The sequence below is a fragment of the Siniperca chuatsi genome, linkage group LG1 (genome assembly GCF_020085105.1).
Source record: "Siniperca chuatsi isolate FFG_IHB_CAS linkage group LG1, ASM2008510v1, whole genome shotgun sequence".
Taxonomy (NCBI): Eukaryota; Metazoa; Chordata; class Actinopteri; order Centrarchiformes; family Sinipercidae; genus Siniperca; species Siniperca chuatsi.
The window spans coordinates 9,148,893-9,161,270 of record NC_058042.1 but is presented as its reverse complement, the minus strand read 5'-3'; the positions used below and the strand labels follow the sequence as shown (position 1 = coordinate 9,161,270).

The 12,378-nt window shown below is 37.1% G+C and overlaps 1 protein-coding gene across 3 annotated transcripts; it reads left to right on the top strand.

The window, feature by feature from the left end:
- The first annotated feature begins 858 nt into the window (after positions 1-858).
- On the top strand, positions 859-11,781 carry LOC122880323 (mortality factor 4-like protein 1). 3 transcript variants are annotated; one of them, XR_006379145.1, is made up of 14 exons: positions 859-1,049; positions 1,543-1,589; positions 1,698-1,765; positions 1,944-2,030; positions 2,351-2,431; positions 2,646-2,671; positions 3,966-4,054; positions 5,155-5,256; positions 5,572-5,604; positions 5,841-5,929; positions 6,735-6,907; positions 7,195-7,253; positions 8,704-8,788; positions 11,195-11,251. XR_006379145.1 is itself a non-coding variant. In XM_044205739.1 (13 exons), the coding sequence occupies exons 1-13, from the start codon at positions 1,010-1,012 to the stop codon at positions 11,277-11,279; spliced, it is 1,005 nt and encodes a 334-aa protein (XP_044061674.1). In that variant the 5' UTR covers positions 863-1,009; the 3' UTR covers positions 11,280-11,781. The 3 variants fall into 3 exon arrangements, 2 of the variants coding, with proteins under 2 accessions (XP_044061674.1, XP_044062437.1); XM_044205739.1 differs by lacking the exon at positions 7,195-7,253 and having other exon boundaries at positions 863-1,049; positions 11,195-11,781; XM_044206502.1 differs by lacking the exons at positions 5,572-5,604; positions 7,195-7,253 and having other exon boundaries at positions 866-1,049; positions 11,195-11,781.
- The last annotated feature ends 597 nt before the right edge of the window (positions 11,782-12,378 follow it).

Here is a 12,378-nt window from a genome sequence, read left to right as displayed (position 1 = left end):
ATGGTGGCTGGACAACTTTAAGTGGGGAGTAAAATCCAAAGGCAATTAAAAGGTACGTTATGTCAGGGCTAGTTAATGGTGTCGCCTGTCAGAGGGCTCAGTAGATTTATAATGGAACAACCTGATGCCCACTGCAGGGCCTAATGATGGGTCAAAACATCATTAACATAAATACTGGGCTTCCATAAGAATGCTCACCCAACTTTTTTGCACATTTCACATTAATTTGTTTCACTGGAATTGCAACAATCAGTGGATTTTCTTGCCAAGGTGAAGTAAGTCCACGTGGAGCAGGGTTTGCAGTACATTTTTTCGTAACATGTTAACCATAACAAATTTAGAAGGTGATATTATGTCAAAGCTGCATGTCTTGAGGCCTGTTCCCTGGGAATAAATGGCAGGAGACATTGAAATGGCTGAAAGAATACCACATTTCAATATAGCTCTTTATATAACACAACTTTATTGTCCAAGTATGAGTTTGACTAAAACTTTGCAGCATACAACATTAAGACACTGAACATTAGAAACAACAGCAACATCACGTAAAAAAACATACAAGTGTTATTCATATGTGAACCATGTGGTGCTCTCCACCAATAATACCAGATGACACCAGTGAAATAAAATAAAATAACAACAAACTACAATTTTATGTATATAATTCAAATTGCATGGGGAATAAAGGACTTTTTGTAAATACTCTTTTTTTTTTTGCCAGAGGCATCTTAAAAAGCCTCCCAGAAGGCAGCAATACAAACTGTGCTGGAAATACTACCAGCTGAGCTTTTGTGTGACAACTATTATTTTTACGAGTTTCAGGAGGAGCACCTGAACGCACCACAGCTCCGGGTCTTGTCTGGTGGTCAGGTGACCCAGCAGCAGGCAGGCCATTGTCGGCTTCTCCTTCGCTTTGGCTCCAATGTCGGAGGTGTTTGTGCCTGGAAGAAATGGACTCTGGCAATGCACGAATTTGATCATTCAGAGATCCGATCAGCTGAGTCTGTGAATGGCGCCAAAACAGGACCCTAAACCTAAATTTCAAGAAGGTCGGTACAGAAAATTACCACGGATGAATCCCTGTTAACGTCTGTAAGGGGGCGGGTTTGTTGTTGTTGTTGTTGTTGTTGTTGTTGATGATGCCGCTGCTCTAGCTCGACAATAGTGGTCTCCAGGGAGGGAGACAAAGCTCCAGAGCCTTTATTACTGCCCATATATGTGGGGAATTCATTTAAAAATATAAAAAAAATAACGTTTATAAAAGCGTATCACCTTAAAATAAAGCTAACTGGGGGAAACAGACGTTGACGTTAGGCTAACTGTTAGCTAGCTTGCTATTTATGCTATGTATGAGCTAAACCTTTATGACAGTAACTGACACACAGTATGAGTCGCTGAAGCCATGTCAGTCCAAATTATATTAGTTCAAAATCTTCTCTTAATGGTAGTCTAACGAGTTGTTACACTAGAATATATTGTGGAAATTGTGTTTACAGGGTTGTTTCCCCTTCAATCCTCACATTTGTTCTTCTCTCCTCGCAGGTGAAAGAGTCCTGTGCTTTCATGGGCCATTGCTCTATGAGGCAAAGGTTTGTTTCAATACTAACGTTATATGTGTGTTATTAGTTGATTATTAACTGCAAAACAATTGTCAGCCAACGACTGAAGCAGACCTGTGTGTTTTCTTTTCTTTACAGTGTGTAAAGATCAACATAAAGGATAAGCAGATTAAATACTTCATTCATTACAGCGGATGGAACAAAAAGTAAGCAGCTTGGTTTAGATACAGTTTCATTTCCTGTCTGTATTTCTCTTTGAGTGTTTACCTCATATTGCAGTGCTCATTGTCAGTGTGTGTGTGTGTGTGTGTGTGTGTGTGTGAATAAAATCAGAGAGGACTTTTTATTTTCATTGTTATGGAAATTGTTATGTTTCTTTTGCAGCTGGGATGAATGGGTTCCTGAAAGCAGAGTTCTCAAATATGTGGACAGCAACCTTGCGAAACAAAAAGAGCTTCAAAAGGCCAATCAGTAAGTTCCCCTTTTTTGTGCACAGAGGGTAAAGATGATAAATAAGTGTTTTTGTGAGACATCTGTTACTGCGTAAAAAAAAAAACCTTGATGATTTAAATTTTAAATCTTTTGTTAGTCATTGTTTCCCAAACAGCTTCAACCTTTTTCAAAAGAGTAATGAAATTTTCACTTCAATTAAATTTTGACCATGAATTTATTATTAGTTGCTTTATGAGTTGAAACATAGTGCTCTTGACAGTACAGTATATGTACAAATATCAGTACAAACATTATTAGTCGATTTATTTAATGATCCTCACTGATTTTTTCTTCCCAAGGGACCATTATGTTGAGGGAAAGATGAGGGGTTTAGCACCAAGTAAGAAGATTGCTGCTGTGCAGCAGAAAAATGTTGATCTGTAAGTGTCCACCTTGTTTTCCCACCTCTAATAATTCCACATATTGTAAACACATCATGTAAGTTGACACAATGTTGGCCTGGCAATATATATTGAATGGATTAACATATGCATGTATGTACTGGATGTAGTCACTGTGCAGGGGGACCACACAGGGTACATGTGTAATATCATACTGTCACTTATAACGCTTCTTTCTTCTTTTGCATCCTAGGAAAGTGAAAAAGGCAAAACAGAAGAGTAAGTAAAATGATTCTACATGTTAGTAGCAGCTTTAACTCAAGTACATTTGTTTATATAACCCCAAAATCACAAATTTGTCCTCAAAGTCGTTTGTTTAGTCACCAGAATGTCACAGTAACATTTAAACATTACAATGAAATGTACATGGGCCATTTGAGTGAGTTCCAAAGTATCTAAAGATGTCCCATCAGTTTATGATATTAGATGTTTGTACTTGCCTTTTTGGGCATTCAGGCATTTACAGTGAGTCTTGTGAGTATTAACACAGTGTCATGGTTTTTCTGGCGGTGCAGATTATGAGCTTCTTTCTGATAATGTTATTATCCATATCAGAAAGACATGTTTTTTAAAAAAGCAGCTTTTTAATATATGGTGGTATCAGGTAATACATTTATAAATACATCACTTTAATTGCAATAAGCATATTGTACGATCTAAGGACCCAAATGCCGGCTAGGACGGAGACGGTGAGTGTAGGTTCTGGGCTCGGCTCATGTAGCGTGGCAGGCAGAACAGGAAGACAGCTTTGCAGAGATCAGGGAGGACACGGTGGCTGTGATCACCGGCAGGGAGTAGCTCTGTGACAGAGACAGACAAGGTTACAAGAGAGACAACAATAGCGGGTAACAACAACTTAACTTGGTCGAGGTAGGAACCGTGACAAAGGTATCGTACTGGTGTACAGAGACGATCTGGCCCTGGTTGTATGTTAGAGCCAGGTAGATATACTGTGGAGACTTATTGGATGATGAACGTCAGGTATGCCAGTGATCAGCAGCAGGAGGGAGAACCAGGGTGCCCCGCCCTAGGCCAGTACACACACACACAAACACATAGCGACAAACAGGGGACTGACAAGAAACACAGGGAGAGGAGAGCACACAAGGATAGGGAGAGAGATGTGGCTAACTATATTTTCAATTTAACCACTTTTCATATTTAGACTTTTATCTAACGTGCTCCCTGGTGTAAAGTAATTTGGAGGCACACTGAATCTGTGAAAATTGCCAGGAAAAAAAGATATTAAGAGTTCCTAGAAATAGATAAAATTGGCTTAAGTGCTGCTTTATTTACATGTCTTCTTACTTTGTCCGCATAATTTTGTCAGCTAAAATACATAACGAGTTGTTGTTTACCTGCTCTTATTTAGGCAACTCGTTATGGATTTGTTCAGTACAAGAAGAGGCTTTGACTTTGACCACCTGTCAAATTGATCTCACAGACTTTTTATTAAAACCACTAACCTTCATTTCTACATAATTTTATAAGCTGTAATAGGTGTCTTGTTTAGCCCCAGGGCCGGGTGAAGGTACGAGCAGCGGAGAAACGCCCCAGGGACCACGGAAGAAGAGGGCTCGGGTTGATCCCACTGTGGAGAGTGTAGGTATCATCAGTTATAATAAACATACCAACCTGGTTTTATAGCTTAAACAGTTCATAGCATGGCATTTTGTTTATGTATCAAGCTGGAAAAAATGTACTAACTGTTTTATGGAGCCATTTTGATCACTAGGCTTCTGTACAGTCATAGATTGAAACCACACCTGATTATTTGACCCAAGAGATCCTTTTATAAAACTGCAGACTGAGCTTCCTTCCTGAGGTGTGTGCAGAGTGGGAAAATATTGAGATGTCAGGGTAAAAACGCCAAAGTGTCCAAATGACTGTGAAATTCAAAATAAAGGGCTGTAAAAAAAAACAAAAAAAAAAAACTCCCTGTTCTTTCTCATTTCATCGGCTCTCAAAGTTGTTTGAGGAGTCAGTTATTCATGCATGAATGTGACCACTGGGCCACAGAAAAGTAGTTTAGTTTGCCCCAGAAAGCAAGAATCAACAGACAATGGTGGCACCATGCAGCCAGCAGTACTCATAATTATGACCCGCACACAAACCAGGGTGTCAACAAAAGATAACAGTACCTATGTCATTGAAAACCTGAACATTTGAGGTTGGGGGCTGGTTGCAGCCACAAACGGGCATTATTCTCTTCTTTAACAACTGCTGCCAGTTTCCAGCAATAGGAAAGAAGTGTTGGGGTACTGGGATATTATTGTTGAAAATAAAACACGATTAATTTGCATTCACTAATATGCATTGCACCTGTTTTACTTCATAATCCAAGATCTTGATATAATTCAGTTTTATTAAAAGAAATGTAAATAAAATAAAATAAAAAATATATTAAGAAAATGTCAATATGATCAAGTCATACGTATACCTGCATTTACAAAACAGCAATAAGCACTGCAACCACAGTTTTTAACCTTGTACAGTTAGGTGACGTGCCTATCTGTTCTATTACTAGCGCTTTTATCCTATTTAATCATACAGGTACAATAGTTGTGGGAGTAAAGCCTTGCAGTTATGTTCTTGTTTGTGTCTTTATGAAAGACATGGGAAATGTTCTCTACAGAACCTTGAACACTGAAGAGATGAAGGAGAGGCCTTGCTACTAAAATAATCAATGTGTCTGTCTACAGGAGGAGATGTTCACCAACCGTGTGGAGGTGAAGGTGAAGATCCCTGAAGAGCTGAAACCCTGGCTGGTGGACGACTGGGACCTCATCACCCGACAGAAACAGGTGAAAAGAAACACACACACAAACCATAACAAGTTGGTGTGTTTGCTGTATATTTTATAGAAAGTTGGCTCCACAGTAAAGGAAATGTCTACATATTAAAGATTCATATGGACATCCTGCTTTTATAATCTACCTATGATAAATTGAATTATGGAAATACCTAATTAACAACAATTTTTATACTTAATGATCTTGGAATGAATCAGAAAGTGAATCACTGTATCAAAACAAATATCAATCTTCAACTCTTCTGTCAGGAAATTAAATCTTCTCAATATGCATATTGAATCCATATCTCAATTTTTTTTGAATCAGATGTGTTATGCTCCTGAAAGTTGTCTGCCCATGGTACAGTATACTTTAAAATGATCTCACAACATAACGCTGTGTTACTGACTCCATCAGAACCAAATTTAGCTGTACAATGTAGCAATAAATGTCACAGTTAATTATAAAATTATATGTGGAGACAATTATGCTTGAAATGACCTTCAAAGTGAGGAACACAGTGATGTTTTGTAAATGTTGCTGACTAAATGATTTGGATGTTTTGGATAAAGAGGAGAATTTTCTGTTGCTTACAGTTATTTCATCTGCCTGCTAAGAAGAATGTAGAGACTGTTTTGGAGGACTATGCAAACTATAAGAAATCTAAAGGAAACTCGGACAATAAGTAAGAATAAAGACCCTTACTTCCTTCAAATGATGTGATAGTAGAGAGACGTCGGTATCCTGTGATAATCTGTTCCACCTCATTGTGCCACCTGTCACACAACATTCATGCATTTTTGCCTTTCAGTGTCCTCAACCTCCGTGGAATAATATGAAATGAATTACAGGCTGTTTCGACAATCTTGTGCAGTTTAACAGGCATGTTAAATTATGTACCATTGCCTCAGCCATAATTGGACATCTTGAATGGAATTCTGAAGTATTTAAATGACCATTACTAATGTATTTAGCACGTTTTAGTCCATTTACAGCAAATTATATATGCTGCTGGCCATTTTCCTAAACATGCCAATTATGTGTTTTTTTTTCTGTCTCCTAGACTACCATTTGCTTTTATTCATTTCAGTAGATTATGAAAATCAACTTGCTAAGATTGGATACCCAGTTTAATCTAAGCAGTCAAAAACAGACAGATTTGAAAATGTTAGCTAGACTGGTGCGTTGATGTGCTCTCTTACAAATAAGATAAACAATTTCCTTTCTTGGAAGTTAGGAGGAAAAATGTGTTTAAGCATTAAAAAAAAGCATTGAAATTCACATAATTTTTTTCACAGCATCCCTGACTACCAATTGTTTTTCTTCTGGGTCTGATTTTCTGTCGTCATAGTTTGTGATGTTAGCTGTGATTGACTTCCTATCTCAAGGAAGTTTTCAAATCTGTACAATGAACGATTCTTTAAATCTCTGAAGTCTCCATGGAAGCTCTCTCCAGAGAAATATGTGACTTTTCTCCCCTCTCCAATTAGGGAGTATGCCGTAAACGAAGTGGTGGCGGGGATTCGGGAGTACTTCAACGTCATGCTAGGCACTCAGCTGCTTTACAAGTTCGAGAGGCCACAGTATGCTGAGATCCTGGCTGAACACCCAGACATGCCGATGTCTCAGGTGTACGGAGCTCCACACTTGCTCCGCCTATTTGGTAGGGACACGCAGTGAAACACGCACATGTAGTATATACATTAGACACCACTGTGATTATCATGAATGCAGCTCTCACACACAGGCGAACACTGAATCGTGGATCGTTTTTAACATACAGAAACTGAAGTGCCAATCTGTACTATAATAAGTGTTTTCAAACGATTTAATTTGATTCATAGAAAGTTCTTCTCATGCTGGTACAATGTGGGAGTAAATTAAATGTTGCAGTTTTTTTTTAGTTCTTGTCTGTGTCTTTGTGAAAGAAATGTGAAATGTTCTCTACAGAAGCTTGAACACTGTGAGGCTAAAGAGAGGCATCGCTGTTCTTCAAGTTCACATGTTAAGTAAGGCTTGTGAAATTATGGGAGACTGTCTTCGGTGTTTCCACTATTTTGTCCGATGCTAAATAAGCTCTTTGTCCAAAATAAGTCCCACTGTGGAAGCAGAAAATTAATCCTAGACCAAGCTATCATACCAATATAGTTTAAAATAATGTTACTACAACAGCTTGTATGGCTACACTATACAGTAAGCAGCATAAATAATGCATGTGCACACCTATTTGTTCTTTTCTCTGTATAAATAAGCCAAATACAGCACGATGTATATTGAAAAACATGACCTATCAGTGAACTGGACAGATTTCACAAATAATTATGCAAATGGATCATTCTAACAATGCTTGTGTGTTGGTCAGGTGATCTCACCACCTGCACTGTAATTCTCACCCTGGATTTAAAAATTGATTTGTTATATTGACATTAGACTCGAGAAATACTCAAAAGGTCATGAGGAAGAAGGTAGTGAGGGTTTAACAATGTCCTTTGATACTTAATCAGATTTAACATTTTAAACTTACAAATAGGTTTGATTATAATGACTGCATTTTATGTCTTCTGAGCAATTATAGTGGCTGGCAAGAGATTTGTCATCTGGTAGAGATTTTGCTATATGGTTTCTACTGAGGTAGCTACTGTATCTCTTTAATAACTCTGGTTGTATTGAGCATATACAGCAATGTTGCAAATTAATGACAAGGACTTCTCTGTGATAAGATAAGATAAAACTTTATTTTCGGGGGAAATTTCGGGTTAATGTTACAGCAGCAAGTTACAGGGTAGCCGCAAGTCGAAGAGTAGATCAGATAAATAAACAAACACAATAGAAATCCAAACAGCAATAAAAATAAAAAAATAAGATATTGTGCAAATGTACAATAATAGTGAATGTACAATATGGCAATTTATACAAGATTTGTGCATCAATGTGAATGAGTACCTTTCATTTGTCAGGTATTTAATTTACTGTATTAGCCATGAAACAGTCATTCCCATTTTGTTATTTTATCTATAAGTAGTTTTTCAATTGAATTTACATGAAATGTCTTATATAATGATAAATATCGCTATTACAATATAAGAATACAGAATATTTTATCCATATTGCCCATCCTGAGCACTTTTATTGCAACTGTAAGTACGTTTATTTTGCAAACCACCTGTATCCCTAAAACAGCAGATTTGCTGTATTATGGCAGTATTATCAGGGTGTCTCAGTTGTTTGAAATAGTCATGTCATCTAGTAAACTTAAATTCTGTGTATATCAGATTTACACAGGAGTATGGCATGTTATTTACTAAAGTTTGTGTTTCCAAATAATTGGTCTCACAAACTTTAGAATTTTCCTTTTTATGAAGCATTTTACATTCATATAGTATTTTTAAAAGTGAACCTCCTTCAGCCTGCAACAACATAGTGATGTTTATCCTCAAATATGTTGTCCTCCCCTGACAGTTCGTATTGGAGCCATGCTGGCCTACACTCCACTGGACGAGAAGAGTCTGGCTTTGCTGCTCAGTTACCTCCAAGATTTCCTCAAGTAAGGTTTAACTCCCACCACACCACCAGACTCCATGTCATGTTCGGCTGATTCTCAAATGCCATGTTACATCCACATTCATATTAGTGCAGCCAGGCTTGTTGCAAATCCCCAAAACATAAGCCATGAAATTGAGTTTCTGCTCTGGAAAATATTTTTTCTGAGACTGACAGTACACTCAACAGCATGTAGATCTATAAGATTGAGAGAGATCTAACGTTTGGGTACTTTGGGTGGAATGCAAGACCACGGGTTTGCATGTTATTATATATGAAATTATTAGATTGTAAATACTCATACATCAGTGCGTAAACAACATTTTACTGTTGTAGCTGCTCGAGGTGGAGCAAGTTTTAACTACTTTATAAACAGTTAGCTAGTTTAGTCCAGTGGTTCCCAATCTGGGGGGTCCGGCCCCTCCAAAGATTCACAAGATGAATCTGAGGGGTCGTGCGATGATTAATGGGAGAGGAAAAAATAAAAAACAAATTTGTAGTTTTTTTTTTGTTCTTTCGTTTGTTTGTTTTTCTTTTTTCTTTTTGTGAAATATTGGACAATTTTACCTCTTTGAGCCTCAAACAGTTTTTCAAATAAAACTGTGAGAAGTTCAGAGGAGAAATGTCAACAACTCATCAACAACTAACAACTCATAGACATCTAAAATGTGACAAGGGGCCCCAATTACACACTGATTTTTCTTATAAAGGGTTATAAATGAAAAATGTTGGGAACCACTGGTTTAATCTTTAACAGTGTGTTGTCTTTTATAAACTTATCATATGTGTTTTTTATGTAAAATCTTCATCTGAAAAGTAACTAGTAACTAGCTGTCAAATAACGAGAATTATTCATACTGTTAATGAACCCGAGACACCACCTTAGCTGTAGAAAAGGAGAGAAAACAAACTTTTGTAGAGATCTGTGTTAATTCAGCCTGATTTTCAGGCTAGAAAAGCTGTGACTAATCATGTCACAGACATTGTTTACCCAACATCGGTGAAGGTTATCTTGTTAAAACGTCTGCTGTTGAAGTATGTTTAAAAAAAAACTTGTAATTGGAAAGTTTCCTTTTTCTATACATTGCTCTGTTGAGTCAGACACCATAAGAAAGCTGTCTGACATTTTCTGAATTAAACACGTAATTTCCTATCGAACTTGTCCATTTAACGAAGCAAACACTTGAAACCCTTGAGCCTTCAGTAGGGTTGGGTATCGTTTGAATTTTAGCGATTCCAGTTCTTATTAATTCGATTTAATTTCAATTCCAATGTGGTAAAAAAAAAGAGGTCAACATTTTGTGTTACATTTTGTGTAGTGCTTTCTGTACCTTTACATATAGGTAGGTATAGGTTACCTATAGGTGTTTTTTTATGTTGTTAGTAGTTGTAGATAGTGTAGGCCTATTTTAATTATCAATGATCAACAACTATTTACTCCCTTATTTTTGTGGCTTCAGTGTGGTTATGTTTACACCTAACAGAAATTACAAAACAACTATGTCCCCACAAATTAACTCAAAATGTATTAACTAAAGAGGAAAACGATAATATCAAGAAAAATAAAAGGTTCACACTAAAATAAATAATAGTGAACCAAGAAAATAGCAGTCTACTGACCTTTCACAGAATAACCAAATTATATTCACACAAATTAATCCTATGTCCCTTTAACCTTCTTGTGTTACTATATTTTAAATTTTAATGTAGCCTACTTTTTGATTAGCCATAAATACCCTAAAGCAACCCTAACTAAATATCAGCTACTGCGTCGATATTTACTGAGCTACTCACAGCGCACACACCCGGCTTTTCACTGGTCTGCAGTCTCAACACACTCTAGTCTCTACAGCGTTATAACTTGCAAACTCAATTTACACTGTAAAATCTCTTGCCACTGATGTGACATTTCTCATCGTCTTTTTCCTCACTCGCTTATTCTGGAATTGGTTGTAATTAGGAACCGAATATGGTTCCCAACCCAAGCCTTGAGATATAATAATTTCACTCCTACGTCACCTAGCCACAGAATAGTAATTTTACTTGTGTGAGTCCCGCAAACTGAATTTCCTGTGAAGAGGATTGTCTTAGCTTGTCACATCTTATGTTTATCCAGACAAACCTTATTTAATGTCCAACTGGACAAGACTCATATTGGGACTCTAATCCGACAGGATAGAGGGTTGAATGATAACTTTCAATTATTTTAAAACCTGTTGTGCAAATCCCCTCTGGAGGCAGACAGCCTCCACTATCTTATCGTACTATAAAAATGATTTTGTATATTTTAGATATTTGTTGGTAATTGGATAGCAAGCTCGACATGACGACTGTTGAGGGACAAATTTGTTTCAGCGATAACCATTTCTGTCCCACTCCAAAATGACAATCAGTGTTACATTTTCTTCAGGTACCTGGTAAAGAATTCATCCACACTCTTCAGTGCCACTGACTATGAGGTCGCACCCCCAGAGTACCACCGCAAGGCTGTGTGAAAGCTCTCAGCACACAGCGCTCCTATTGAGGCACGTCATCCCCATCTCCCAGGCCACATGTAAAATAACCATTACTACCCTTTTGAGTGCAGACTTGGATGAGATTTTTCACTTGAACTGATACGCTTCCTCCACAAAGGTCTCAGGAGCTTGTCACAGTTAAAAAGTAAAAAATTTTAGGAAACCTTTTTTAGCTGAATCCCTCTCCTCTTTTCTCTCCCTTTGTCCCTTTTCTCTCACTTCTTTGAAAAGACACAAGAAATTTTTTTTCTGTCGAGAAGTTACTGTTTCCACAAGCAGCTCTTTGGTGTTTTTGTGCATTCCATCCGCTAGATATTTGTCACTGTTGCATGTGTGTATTTATTAGTGCTTCTTCTGCCACATGAGGTGCAATTTAATGATGGACCGTATGGTCAACACTCAGCAGTTAATGTTTTTGTATCTGTATCTTGTGTATTTGTATCAATTTGTAAAAAAATAAAAAAAATGTTTCTACACAATATCTACATTGTGTTTTCTTGTTCATATCTTGTAAATTATTTGGTGTCATCAATGTTCTTTCAAGATGCATTTTGCAAAGTATCACCCACCGATGAAATAAGCTGAATAATAATGGAGGAAAGGCTCACAGTGACATCAACAACATCTGACATCAAAGACTTACACTGCAGAATATGGTTTAATATTCATATTATAAGACAGCAAGAAAAGGCATCCATCTTTCATGCACATGTGTTCAGTTCATGAAAAAAATAAAATTGTGCAAGTGCCACGTGAAGGAGCAGTAATCAAGACAATTCTCAGTATTGATGTTGCAAATGTAAAAAAAAATCCAAAATACCGACATCTATACATTTTTGACCATTTATTAAACAAGGGGGAAAATCACTGAGATAAATTTCAAAATGTCCTTCTTTCATGCCCAAGACAGACATTACTGGCAGTGAGTTACAGATTTAACAAGATATGACAGACTACAAAATACACATCCAAGATCAATATGAATAAATTATTATGAGTGAATTATTTACAGTCGGCAATAGAAATCCAGTCCCTTACATGTGTTCTCTTAGGAAGACCAGTGTTTGTTTGTCAAGAG

Coding starts and splice junctions, on each gene's coding strand:
- LOC122880323 (XM_044205739.1), top strand. CDS start 1,010: ATGGCGCCAAAACAGGACCCTAAACCTAAATTTCAAGAAG. Junction 1,590..1,697: donor CATTGCTCTATGAGGCAAAG/GTTTGTTTCAAT, acceptor TTTTCTTTACAG/TGTGTAAAGATCAACATAAA. Junction 5,257..5,571: donor TCATCACCCGACAGAAACAG/GTGAAAAGAAAC, acceptor TTTTTGAATCAG/ATGTGTTATGCTCCTGAAAG.